The sequence below is a fragment of the Hemiscyllium ocellatum genome, chromosome 5 (assembly GCF_020745735.1).
Source record: "Hemiscyllium ocellatum isolate sHemOce1 chromosome 5, sHemOce1.pat.X.cur, whole genome shotgun sequence".
NCBI lineage: Eukaryota > Metazoa > Chordata > Chondrichthyes > Orectolobiformes > Hemiscylliidae > Hemiscyllium > Hemiscyllium ocellatum.
In genome coordinates this window covers 61,670,366-61,682,648 of record NC_083405.1, presented here as the reverse complement: position 1 = coordinate 61,682,648, position 12,283 = coordinate 61,670,366, and the positions used below count along the sequence as shown (strand labels likewise).

The following is a 12,283-nucleotide window of genomic DNA, read 5'->3' as shown; positions in this document are numbered from 1 at the left end:
CTGGACCATGTGGCCTGATTCCTGGTGGTGTGTTGTATTCTGTAGAACTTGGTTACCATGAGGGCACTGCCTTGTCACTAGCATTTTGCACATAGGGAGGAGGAGGAGGCAGCTGATATATCCACTTTTCAGATGGGCATTCCATGAGAACACCATTAAACTGCGGTTCTCCCTCATGAAAACCCAGAGCACCATTGTTCACTATTTCTCCATTCAACCATCTTGCTGTGATGGACCATTGCTCTATTCCTCACAGTGACAATGTTGACATAAAAGCTGTGACTAAATAAGCTTTCCACAAAAACATCTAATGTTCCAAGTAATTCACAACTAATTGCCCTTGTACCTTCCATTTGTGACTGTATTTTAGGTGTCTTTATCTGCCCTAATGTTCCTATGGTGTGTTACTTCAGTGCCTACAGTGTGGCTCCTGGAAGGTGCTGACCTTTTACAGGTGGAGACAGCAAGTGGTTTTACAGGATACCTACAAGTTGACCTTGAGTGTCTAATTTTAGATTGCACTGCCTTGACACAGGCTCACTGGATGCCAGACAACAACAAGAGCGTGAAGAGTCGCTGGGAGCTACTCTTGTGGGAGCTATGTTCCTAAAAGTGCTGGGAACACATGTCCTGGCCTTCTGGAAGAGAGCAGCAGGTTGGTGCTTCACAGAGGCAGTGTCAGCCCCCTGTGGGTGTGGTGATCTCAGTAATCCCAATAAGTTGTTGTAGGACAGATTACTGCTCAGCTCTGACACTCTGAAAGACAACTAGGCTCAAGCTTCCAAATAAATAGCTGTTCTCCTGGAGAAGGCTGACATCCTCAGTCATCACTGCTTGGTTAAGTGTCAATACTTGGGGATGTCAAAACATAACTAAACAATGACAGGTTTGGAGTGAGGGAAGGATGCAGAATGCAAGAGTTGAATGAATGGCTGCACCATACATAAATTATGAGATGAGGGTGAAATGGGATTTGTGAAAGTGAATTAGGCAGGAAATTCCATCATCCTTGACAGTTTTAGCTACTTTGCTGGTCACTGCCTTGGTGTTGGCTGCTCTCATTATTCCAAACACCATATCTTGCTTTGGGCTCAGTACAGTCAACTGTACCTGCCCCTTCTGTCCTCCCCACTCCTCCCAAACTGTTTTGCTACTGCTCTTGTCTATTATGGTGACATAGTCCTGGAGAGAGAGGATGTATGGCAATGGAGTTGGTCCAAATGGTCTGCTTCCTGCTGGAGATGTGCTGTATATCTCCAGACTCTGAGTGTGGTACCAGTGATATGCTTGCCATAGTTGAATAGATGTCAGTGTCTAAGCTGTGGGATGTGAGTGTGTAGCTTGCAGTAGTACTAAATATATAAGAAGTGAAATATGAATGGGAGATTTGAGTTATAATTAGTTGGTCTGTAAAGGAGATATGGTGAATAGAGTGGTACATGAGGCTAATGGTGCAGTTGGATAGATAAGGCATGTAAGTATGCATTAACTCACCTTAGTGACATGTGATAGGACATTACGTGCGGCATCCTGGTTCTCGGTGGTAGGCTGGTGGTGAGCTGCCACCGGGACTGTTTTCTAGTGATTCAGCCTGGTTATAAGATCATGAAGGCTAGCTATATTTTCATAGTGTTTGCTTCACACTAGCTCAATGGTCCTGGGCCCTTGGTAAGGTTTGCAGCCACTCAGCAATGCATCAGCAATGTGGCCGAATTAGTTCTCTTTATTGAAACACTAATTTTTTTTAACAGGGTGATTACTGCTCTTAAATTATTACAATACTAAATGGCTCAGAATCCTGACTCTGTAGAAATTGGTAAGTTGAGGATCTGCGTTGGGATCTTGTCCATTGATGCCCTCCAGTGCTGATCCCATCAGATGGTGTGGAGTCGGCAGGAGGATGGGTGCCTTGGGTCAGATGGGGCCGCAAGGTGCGCATTCCTCTGAAGGAAGGTGTATTACCCAGGCAACCCTAACTCTTTTTAATTTACTCTGTGATCTCTATAGGAACCAATATTTTAAATAATTTTTTAAAGTCCATTTTTCTGGAGAATCTAGATTACTTCCTCAGCCAGACTTCCCCCAGTTCTTACAGCAGTGGGTCTGCAAAGACTTTCCAGAGGTTCATTAAGTATTCACACTGATCACGAAATGTAACAAAACAGAAAGTGGGGGAAAGGAGAAGGAAAATATAACAATCTTTGTATGACTTAATAGAAATGAATGGACCCACACAAGTAATACCAAGAAGTCCACTCAAAGCTTGCAAATACTCTGACTTTCTCTTGGTAATGAGCACCTCAGCTGCCCAGGCTTTTAGTGGTGGGTCTTACATTGATCTCCGGTTCCATTGGGGGTGAGGGCAGGCCAGGCTGCTATGATACTGAATGTGGAATTCTGCAGTGAGCAGTTGTCATTACAATGCTGCCTAGCCTGCTGAGTATTTCTGTCTATATTCAAAGCTGTCATTTTGGGCTACTTAAAATCTTCTCCATGTAGCAATAAAACTATTTCCTCAAATTATTAAATAACACTTTGAATTTGGATTGATTTGCACAAGACAATAAAATATTCTTGATAGTATCACCTTCATGTCAGCAACTCTTTAAATTGGAGGGGTGGAGACATTTGGATGTTTATCCAAAGTTTTTTTTAAAACTGTAACATCTACAAGGGATGAGACTGCTAATACTGATCTGTTGTGGTTATGATTGAATATTCATTAAAAGTTTTTAATTACTGTGTACTGGAATGTTATTGAAATTACTTAAATCCTTTATCTCTGGTTTGTTTGGTCTGTATCATCTACATCTTTGAATTAGACTTAAATTGATACATTTAAATACATGCCTTTTTTTAAACACTATTAAAGTACATTATATGTGTAACACTATAGTATTATGAATATGGTACAGCATTGTAATTTAGATGGACAGCCCATTATCACTAATCCGTTTGAAAAGGTGCTCTTCAACCAGAAAGATACGTGAACCACTGTTGAGGCAGTTTATCTCATCTCACTTGCTTCCTCTGATAATGCCAGGGACTGATTGACTTAAAGAAGATGCATTCAGGTTGTGACTTCATTTGCCTAATAAGAAGTCAGCAGAGGTTTCACCCTGACAGTATAAGTGGGGAACACATGGAACTGGCAAAGACCTGAAGCTACTGACTCTGGGCTACTTCTTGAGGGGTCCAGACCAGGTCCTGCCAGAGAGGTTTGAATGAAAACCATCAGCGATTTCATCACTGATAAATTTTGGAATTTTAATGAAGGTGAAATGTTATATGCGTATAAATCTTAATGTCTTGAGTCAAATTTAAGCTTATTCCTTAATAGATAATACTCTTCAAAATGTCAGATTTTCAGTGACAATTTTTTGTGAGTATATGGAACTGTCCACAAAGCCCAAAGTAAAAAGAGTAAGAACATTTACATCATCTTTGAGCACATGTAAGTGGAGGCTGTTAGTGTTTCATAACGGAAAAGTTATGGAAGTGTATAGAACCTTATTTTACGTACATTTGCAGTGAATATGCATCAACACTTGTGTTTGACATGCCTTGCAAAACTCAGCTATGCCATCTGTGCCAGAACTAAAAAAACATGTTAGAAGTACGTGCTTATTGAAGTTAATAAATGAAGCCTGCCACATCACACCATTGCATCAATTAATTTGGAGTGTTTCTCAATGTGTGTATGTGGCTATCTTAAATTTGTGGCATTACTTTTCACAAAGACAATGAAATATTTCATAATTACAACAATCATTCATCAGGGTACATTCAGCGGAGGCTCTGAGAAATGTCTTACTGTACTGGATATTGCCTTAATTATAACCTTGTGGTATTTTTCCTCCTCTCTTCAGGGAGTGGAATGGCTTTCAGATGAAACAACAAAAAAGAGTTGTTTCAGTAAAGGAAAAACGGAGGTAGGTGGTGATTATGCTGTAGGGAATAAGGCAATGTTTTGTGCTGTGAGGTGAGTGGGAGCTCAGGCTGCTCCTTCACAGTTTGGTATTGTGCCAGCAGCCATGTAAGGATTTCTCGCCAGAATCAGGAGCACACTTAGATAGGCCCCACACTGCATTTTAATACCATGCATACCAACCATTTATGATTGTAATATTTCTGAAATTTTAGAATTTAGAAAAAACATAACAGCACCTGTTACAGGGTACCCATGTTGCATGGCTTTTTAATATGTTAATGTGAGAGTTAGTTTCCAATCTGGGTATGGTGGCTACAGGTCTGTATTGAAAGAATGATCACTGGCATGTAACATTTGTTGTCTAAATATCTCAGCCTTTGTAAATAGCTATTTATAGAAAGTAGTACTTGTTATTCTTCTTGATTTTCCCTCAAACCGAGATTCTTTTCTTCATCATTTTGGATAGCAATACTTCACTCCTTAAAAGAAACTCAGTTTGTGATTGTGCACTGGGTGAAGCTGTTTTAGATATAGCAAAGGAAGAACTGTGACAGTTTCAAAATCAAGGTTTATGATTCTGCACATTGTATGCCATGTTTTTAAAAGCCAGTTATTTGAATTCACTCTCATCTAAATTCTTTGACTAGAAAATTTATGCCCACCACAAGTGAACTGCCAACAGCCTGGAGTACACAGGCCATCCTTATCCCAGGAAAAGCATATGAAAGAAAGAAATTCTGGGATGGAGGATTGTCATATGAGTAGAGGTTTGGCTGATTAGACTCATATTCACTAGAGTTTAAAGGATCAGTCAGTGCCAATAACTGACGTGATTCTTTCAGTCTATTAAATTGCTCAACAATAATTATCATTTGTGGTCTGCTATTATATAACTGTTGAAAGACTGCAATGCATGCTGAGCTTTATGTTTTTTGTGATTTCTTTTGTATTAAAACTTCATTTCAGGAGCAATGTCAGAATTATATTCGTGTCCTCCTCATAAACAGCAACAGGATCTTCACCTGTGGTACAAATGCATTTACTCCAATATGTACCAATCGGACGGTAATTACGATCAATTTGCTCTCGGCCTTTTTTAATTGCATTATTTACAATTAAATTACACTGTCGGGATTCTATAAAAGTCTGTAAATATTATCCAATTATCACAAATTTTTCCAGAATGTATTTCTGTAAAATATAATTCAAATAAGTTTTAATTATATATCTGTTTTAACAGGTTAAAAAGATGCAAGAACATATTAACAGATGACAATAATTTAATCAGTTAGGCATCCGATAATGTTATCATCCATGACAGAACGGTTGAAGTGTCTTATGGGATAATATAGACATCAGTGATACAATTGTTAGGTGTAGTACATTTAGTTATAAAGTGCAAAAAAAAATAGGGTCCCTTGTGCGATACATGTAGCCCCTTAGGAGGAGCTTGGTGAATTCAGTTGGCTGGATGCTGCCTGAACTCTGTGCTCTTCCAGCACCACTAATCCAGAATCTGGTTTCCAGCATCTGCAGTCATTGTTTTTACCTGGATGCCTAGTTTGCAAAGCAGAGTTACACCAACAGTATGGGTTCTATTCTTGCAATAGCTGAGGTTACCACAGCATTTCATCTTCTGCCAAGGGTCCCTGCAGCCTTCAGTACGCAATAGCAAGTTCAGTAACTTAGAGCCTGAACACCACCTTTTGCATCCTATAACCGCACTCACACCCTAGGCCCTGTCATGACTTGGGCTGTTTTGAGCACAGCTAACCCATTTTCACCTACTCATTATTCCTGTTATCAGCTTTACTCCTTCACTGGCTTACAATCAACTATCCCTTTGTCTGCCTAATTTTCTTTCTTCTGGTGTTTTTAGTAGCACAGAGTACATAGGGCCCTTTTCTGTGTAGGCAAAAGGAACTTGTAAGTACATTGCACTAAGAAAGGATCATAGAGACTGCAAATCCCTGCTATGTTCCCCATAGCAATGCCTTGACCATTCAATGGCAACTTGCCTTGTCTGAGGTGATCAGCTAGCTAAAATGATCACTTAACAGATCCAGCTTCTCCATGCTCCCCAAGTTTCTGACAAACAGCGACTTCTCACGCTGTACAAATTGCTGTTCCTTTTCAAAGAGGTTGATTAGTCCTGGTAAGTGCAAAACAAAAAGACTGTGTGTGTCTTTTAAGCAATGTTATATGATGTAATGTGGCTGTAGTGATTGTAACGAGGTCAGCCAGGTGGATCTCATAGAATGAACTCCCTGATTGGGGCTGTTAACCTCGTCCAAATGGTGAGTCCTAGCTGACAGATAGAAACAGGAGTGTTCAAGGTTCTGTTCACTCTGACAGCTGGCTCTGAGGGAGCCAGACTGGTATCAAGCACTATGTACATGTAAATAAATGGTGTCTTGGTGATGCGATATCGACCTCTGTGGAGTTACTTCAGTGCCTGGAACAAGAGGGATTAGCAATAGTAAAAAGCCAGGTAATGTAATTCAATATGCCATGAAGGAATGCAAGGTACTTGATGAAATTGATGTGGATCTGGGACTATGTTTATTTTAATTAGCAAACTTGACATTTTAGGGTAGTTTTTCAATCAGAAAGCTAACCAATAAAATCATAAGTTGGGTAGTTATCTGTCCTGCAGTGCAGTTTCAAAGAGTTCCTTATTTGAAGACATATATTTAATCATTGGCTATCTTTTAACATACGGTTCTCTGTGTTGAAAGTCAAATTGTGATTGAGAGATTAGTTAACATACTTTTCATTTCTGGAAGCTGGAGTCAGATTCATTCATGGAGCAGTGAAGATCTGGTCTCTGTGTCATCCATGAAGTACAACATGAAACTTGTTTGGATAGTTTCATAACACAAGATTGTCTTGAATTATCAGACAGAATGCCTATTAGCATGGTTGGCTTGCAAATCGAGATTGCAGCATGGATTAGTTATGTATCTTTTTGAATTTGGACCCAAACTGAAGATAGACATGACTGGTATAGTCTACAAATGGAACAAGTTGGGCAAATGCTCTTTTCTTTGGTGTCCATCAGCATTATTAACCCCATCCCTAACAAACAGATGGAGATATGTAACAGAAACTTTTATTTAAGGTTTAATTCATCAATACACTTTTAAACATAAAGACAATATTGGAATTGAAGATTGCAATTACTCTGGCAAGTAAACAAGCAAATGCATAAAAGTTGTCTCTGAAGTCCTGCCCAAAAGCAAGTGCAAATTGGCAGTAAATGAGAGCATATTTGAGTGATGGGACTTATCGTTGTTTCATCATTCTGACCAGCTATTTCATTGCACAGCTACTACTGATCTGTTCCTGAAAGGAACGGAACACAGATTCCCAGAAGATTCACTTCCTTTCCATGCTCCCTCCTACTCCTTCCTCGTGCTGAAACCACTAGTCAGAGACTTTTGGTCAGCTGCTGTCCTTTAAAGTGTATTTTCTTGTGCTTTAATGGAATCTCTATTGTAACATCTATTTTGCACACAACAGTATGAAGGCTAGACATTAAGTACATAAGCTTCTATCTGAAATGTTATAAAGGAGTGTGCATTGATAGTTTGGAACATGTCCATTGCAAAGAAGTTCTGCTATAATCAAGAATGTTAAAGTATTATCATTGTCTTGAAAGTGGTCAATTCTTAAATCTTAATTGGGTTGTTTACTTTTTGCAGCTAACTGACTTGACAGAAATCCATGATCGCATCAGTGGCATGGCTCGCTGTCCATACAATCCTCAACACAATTCCACTGCTCTAATTACATCCACTGGAGAACTGTATGCTGCCACAGCCATGGATTTCCCAGGGAGAGACCCTGCCATCTACCGGAGCCTGGGTGGGCTTCCTCCTCTGCGCACGGCTCAATACAACTCAAAATGGCTGAATGGTGAGCACCAGCAGGGATAGACTCTTGTAGTATCATAACAAAGTGATTATGAACCTAATGATCCTTAAAGCCTTTGAATATAACTGGTGCAAAACTGATTGGAAAATGATAGCAAGTTTATATAGGGATCATTTTTCTGAGGCCATCTCACCAGTGAACTAGTGCAATTTATTAGTGCAAATCTACTATTGTAGAGGACATGTCTTACAAACAAAGGTTGAGGGAGCTCGGGCTTTTCTCATTGGAGTAAAGAAGGATGAGAAGTGACTTGATAGAGGTGTACAAGATGATGAGTGGCATAGATGGAATGAATAGTCAGAGACCTTTTCCCAGAGTGGAAATGGCTATCATGAGGGTGATTTTAAGGTGATTGGAGGAAGGTTTAGGGAAGATGTCTGAGGTAGGTTCTTTGCACAGAGAGTACTGGGTGTGTGGAATGCACTGCCAGCAGTGGTAGTGGAGTCAAATACATTAGGGACAGTTAAGCAACTCTTGGATAGGCGCATGGGTAATAGTAAAATGTAGGATATGCAGGTTAGTTTGATCTTAGAGTCAGATAAAAGGTCAGCATAACATCAAGGGCTGAAGGACCTGTACTGTGCTGTATTGTTCTATGTTTTGTAATTGAACAGCAAGACGCCCAGTGGTTTGGGAACCAATATGTGCCCATTCCAGCATGCACAAGACTTACCTCGGTATGAAAAATAAATATGAAATTAAGTTTAAAAATACTCAGAGTGAATGTTCCAACTTTGAGCAGAAGTCTGTATGCACCCTGTCAATATAATCCTGGTACTTGTTTAAAATGGCAGTATTGTTGTTAAAGGTCTTTAGACAAGAAATTTCAATTCTATAATGATTACATCTCATGAAATTACTGCATCAGGGGAAGTAGGTTGCACTAATTCCTTTCCTCTTTTTTGCAACTGTACCAGATGTAGCTCTTTTAATCAGCCAGACAACAAAGCTAATTCAATTCAATTCAAAATGTCTGTGTTATAATTTCTTTGCAATTTTAGTTCCATTTTGAGTGACTCAGTAGTTGATTTTGCTTTTTTAGAATGTTTCATGATCTTTGCATCTGAAAAGTGGCAATTGTCAAATCACATCATCTAATGTGCAGGCAGTATGTAGAATAGGGACATTTCTTTGTTTTGAAAGGAAGACGACTGCAACTTGAAATTTTCATGCCATTCCATCTTTCCAACTTATTACAGGGGGTACCTGCCATATTGGGTGGTTTACAGAATACACTTGTATCAAGCAACCACATCTTCATTATTTTTGCCATAGGAAGAAGGCATCAGCTAAATAGGGCGTTGAATGACTGCTGTTTGTGGTGGATGTTACTTTTTACTCCATAGCCATTTTTTTCATTTGTTAATTAGATTGAAAATCACAGTTTACTATGGGTTTTGTGCACTGGGAAAGTTTTGCTTCACTTCAGTTTAAGATTTTAGACATAGTTGCTTCAAATATCTGTAAATTCTTTCATTTTTTTGTTAGTGAGCAGATTTTCTGTTGCACCCAGCACATTTTTTTCTGGAGTCACTGCAGCATGTATTGTCAGGGTCAGGCAACATGTCTGTGGCAATGGCCAAGTACAGACTGCTCAGTTTGCCCAAGTTTAACATGGTGCTGCAAATTAACAAAAGTACAGTGTCACTATTGAATGCTTAAAATTAATATTGGGATTACTATCTGTGGAGGCCTTCTTACTTCATCACCGTAACTTCAGCCTTGGTTTAAACATGGACAAAAAGATTGAATTCCAGAGGTGAGGTGAGAGTGACAGCCCTTGACATCAAGGCTGCATTTAATGAAGTGTGGCATCAAGGAACCAGAACTGAAACTGGAGTCAGTGACAATTGGGGGAACGCTGTCCAATGGCTGGAGTTGTACCTGGCACATAGAAAGTTAGTTGTGGTTGTTGGAGGTGAGTCATCCAGCTCCACAACATCACTGCAGGAATTCCTCAGGGTAATATCGGAGGCCCAACCATCTTCAACTGCTTCATTAGTGACCTTCCCTCTATCATACGGTCAAAAATGAGAATGTTCAGCACCATTCATGATTCCTCAGATACTGAAGCAACCCATGTTCAAATGACAACAGGGTCTGACAATATCCAGACTTCGCTGACAAATGGCAAGCAGCATTCGTGCCACACAAAGGCCAGGCAATGGCCATCTCCAATAAGATATGATCTAACCACCACCCTTTAACATTCAAAGATGTCACTATCAACATGCTGGGGATAACCATTGATCAAAAACTGTACTGGACTTGCCATATAAACATTGTCCCTACAAGATCAGGTCAGAAACTTGAGAAATACCACAGTGACTAACTCACTGTCTTACTCCCCAGAGCCTGTCCACCATCTAAAAGGCATAAGTCAAAAGTGAGTTGATTGTAGATCAACCACAAGCATCCACTCTCTCCACTTCCAACACTCAGTATTAGCAGTGTGTTAAATCTACAAGATGTGCTTAAGGAATTTTCCACAAATCATAGACAGCACCTTTCAGGGCCATGATCATTTGCACCTAAAATGACAAGGATAGCAGATACATGGAAACACCACCACCTCCATGCCACTCACCATATGATATGGAATTACATTGTCATTCTTCAGTGTCCGAAATGATTCTGCAGTGGCTGGTATCCCTTCACCAAGTCACCGTTTATTTACACATGAACAGCCCCTTACTATAGTACAGTCTCATATCCAGTCAAGCTCTGGAGTGTCAGTATCTCTTGACCATCAACCTTTTTATGTCAGCAAGGGCTCCCTGATTGATCTAGTTAAGAGCCTCGGTCAGGGAACTCATATTCTGTGAGGCCCAGCTGGCTGCTTTTGCTATATTCATGACAGAGTCAATAGATCAAAATCCTGGAATTCCCTCCCTTACTTATGGACTGCAACAGTTCAAAAAGGCAGCTCACCACAAATTTCTCAGGAGTGGCTAGGGATGGGCAATGACTGCTGGCCAGCCAGCGATGCCCACGTCCCATTAGTGAATAAGAAAAAAAAAGAACTAATACTCTGGGAATATTATTTTAAATTATATGGTTTAGTTGGAAGGTTACCCATTGTGCTTATTTAAGCACAGTGGCCATAAAAGTTTTCAATTAGCAGAATTCTTTACTTTTGCAGAACCCCAGAAAGATGTCAAAGGCTAATTGCAGCATATTCTATCACCTTCTTGAGTTTCACACCTGCCTTGGCAAGATTTGGGTCTTTCAATTAATACCACTAGGCCTGAATGGAAAAAAAAACTAAATTATAATGGGCAACTTGGTAGCTCAGTGGATAACACTGCTGCCTCACAGTGCCAGGGACCTGTGCTTGATTCCACCCGCTAGAGACAGAGTTTGCTTCCCAGTGTCTGTGTAGGTTTCCTCTGGGTGCTCCGGTTTCCTCCCACACTCCAAAGATGTGTAGGTTAGGTAGATTGACCATGCTAAGTTGCCCATAGTGTCCATGGATGTGTAGATAAGGTGGATTAGCAATGGGAAAAGCAGGGTTACAGGGATAGGATAGGGTAGGGGCCTGGCTGGAATGCTTTTCTGATTGGTGTGGGCTCGATGGGCTGAATGGTCTGCTTGCACCCTGTAGGGATTCTGTGTCAAAAAGGTGTCATTACTGTGATTTTTGTTACAATTTTTCAGAGCCAAATTTTGTGTCATCCTATGACATTGGAAACTTCACGTATTTCTTTTTTCGGGAGAATGCAGTGGAACATGACTGTGGAAAAAATATTTTCTCCAGAGTGGCCAGAGTGTGTAAAAACGATATTGGAGGGAGATTTCTCCTGGAGGATACCTGGACAACTTTCATGAAAGCTCGATTAAATTGTTCTCGCCCTGGTGAAATTCCTTTTGATTACAATGAGCTGCTAAGCACTTTCTTTTTACCTGAGCAAGACATGCTGTATGGAATCTTCACCACTAATGTGTAAGTATCTATGAAGCCTTCACCATATTTGTGTGGGGGTATTTAGCCCAATATCTGTAACTGGGAAAATACTGTAATTCATTATGAAAGGCATAATAGTAGGACAATTAGAAAGACCTAACACAATCGGTCCCAGATAATATGACTTTGTGACAGGGAAATTGGGTTTGATAAACCTATTTGAGATTTTTCTGTATTTATGTAACAAATAGGTTAAATTAAAGTATTCAGTTTGAATTTCCAAAAAGCTTTTTGCTGAAGTGCTGCATAAAATATTACACCAGACAAAAGCTTATAGTGTTGGGGTGATATATTAGCATTTATAGAGGACTAGCTAACCAGCAGGAAACGGGATGAATGCTTCATTATTTGGTGTGGTAAACTGTAACGAATGGAAGGCTGGGGCTTCAACTATTTATCATTCGTTAGTGATTAAGGATGAAGGCACAGACAGTATTGTAACCAAAGGTACA

The 12,283-nt window shown here is 40.0% G+C and overlaps 1 protein-coding gene across 4 annotated transcripts in view; it reads left to right on the top strand.

The window, feature by feature from the left end:
• sema5a (sema domain, seven thrombospondin repeats (type 1 and type 1-like), transmembrane domain (TM) and short cytoplasmic domain, (semaphorin) 5A) overlaps positions 1-12,283 on the top strand; it is a 236,376-nt gene that overhangs the window by 136,905 nt on the left and 87,188 nt on the right. For all 4 annotated transcript variants that reach the window (XM_060824788.1, XM_060824787.1, XM_060824786.1 and 1 more), the window contains 4 exons: positions 3,870-3,932; positions 4,898-4,996; positions 7,636-7,849; positions 11,525-11,810. In XM_060824788.1, coding sequence (XP_060680771.1) covers positions 3,870-3,932; positions 4,898-4,996; positions 7,636-7,849; positions 11,525-11,810 — 662 coding nt within the window. The remainder of the gene's footprint in view (positions 1-3,869; positions 3,933-4,897; positions 4,997-7,635; positions 7,850-11,524; positions 11,811-12,283) is intronic.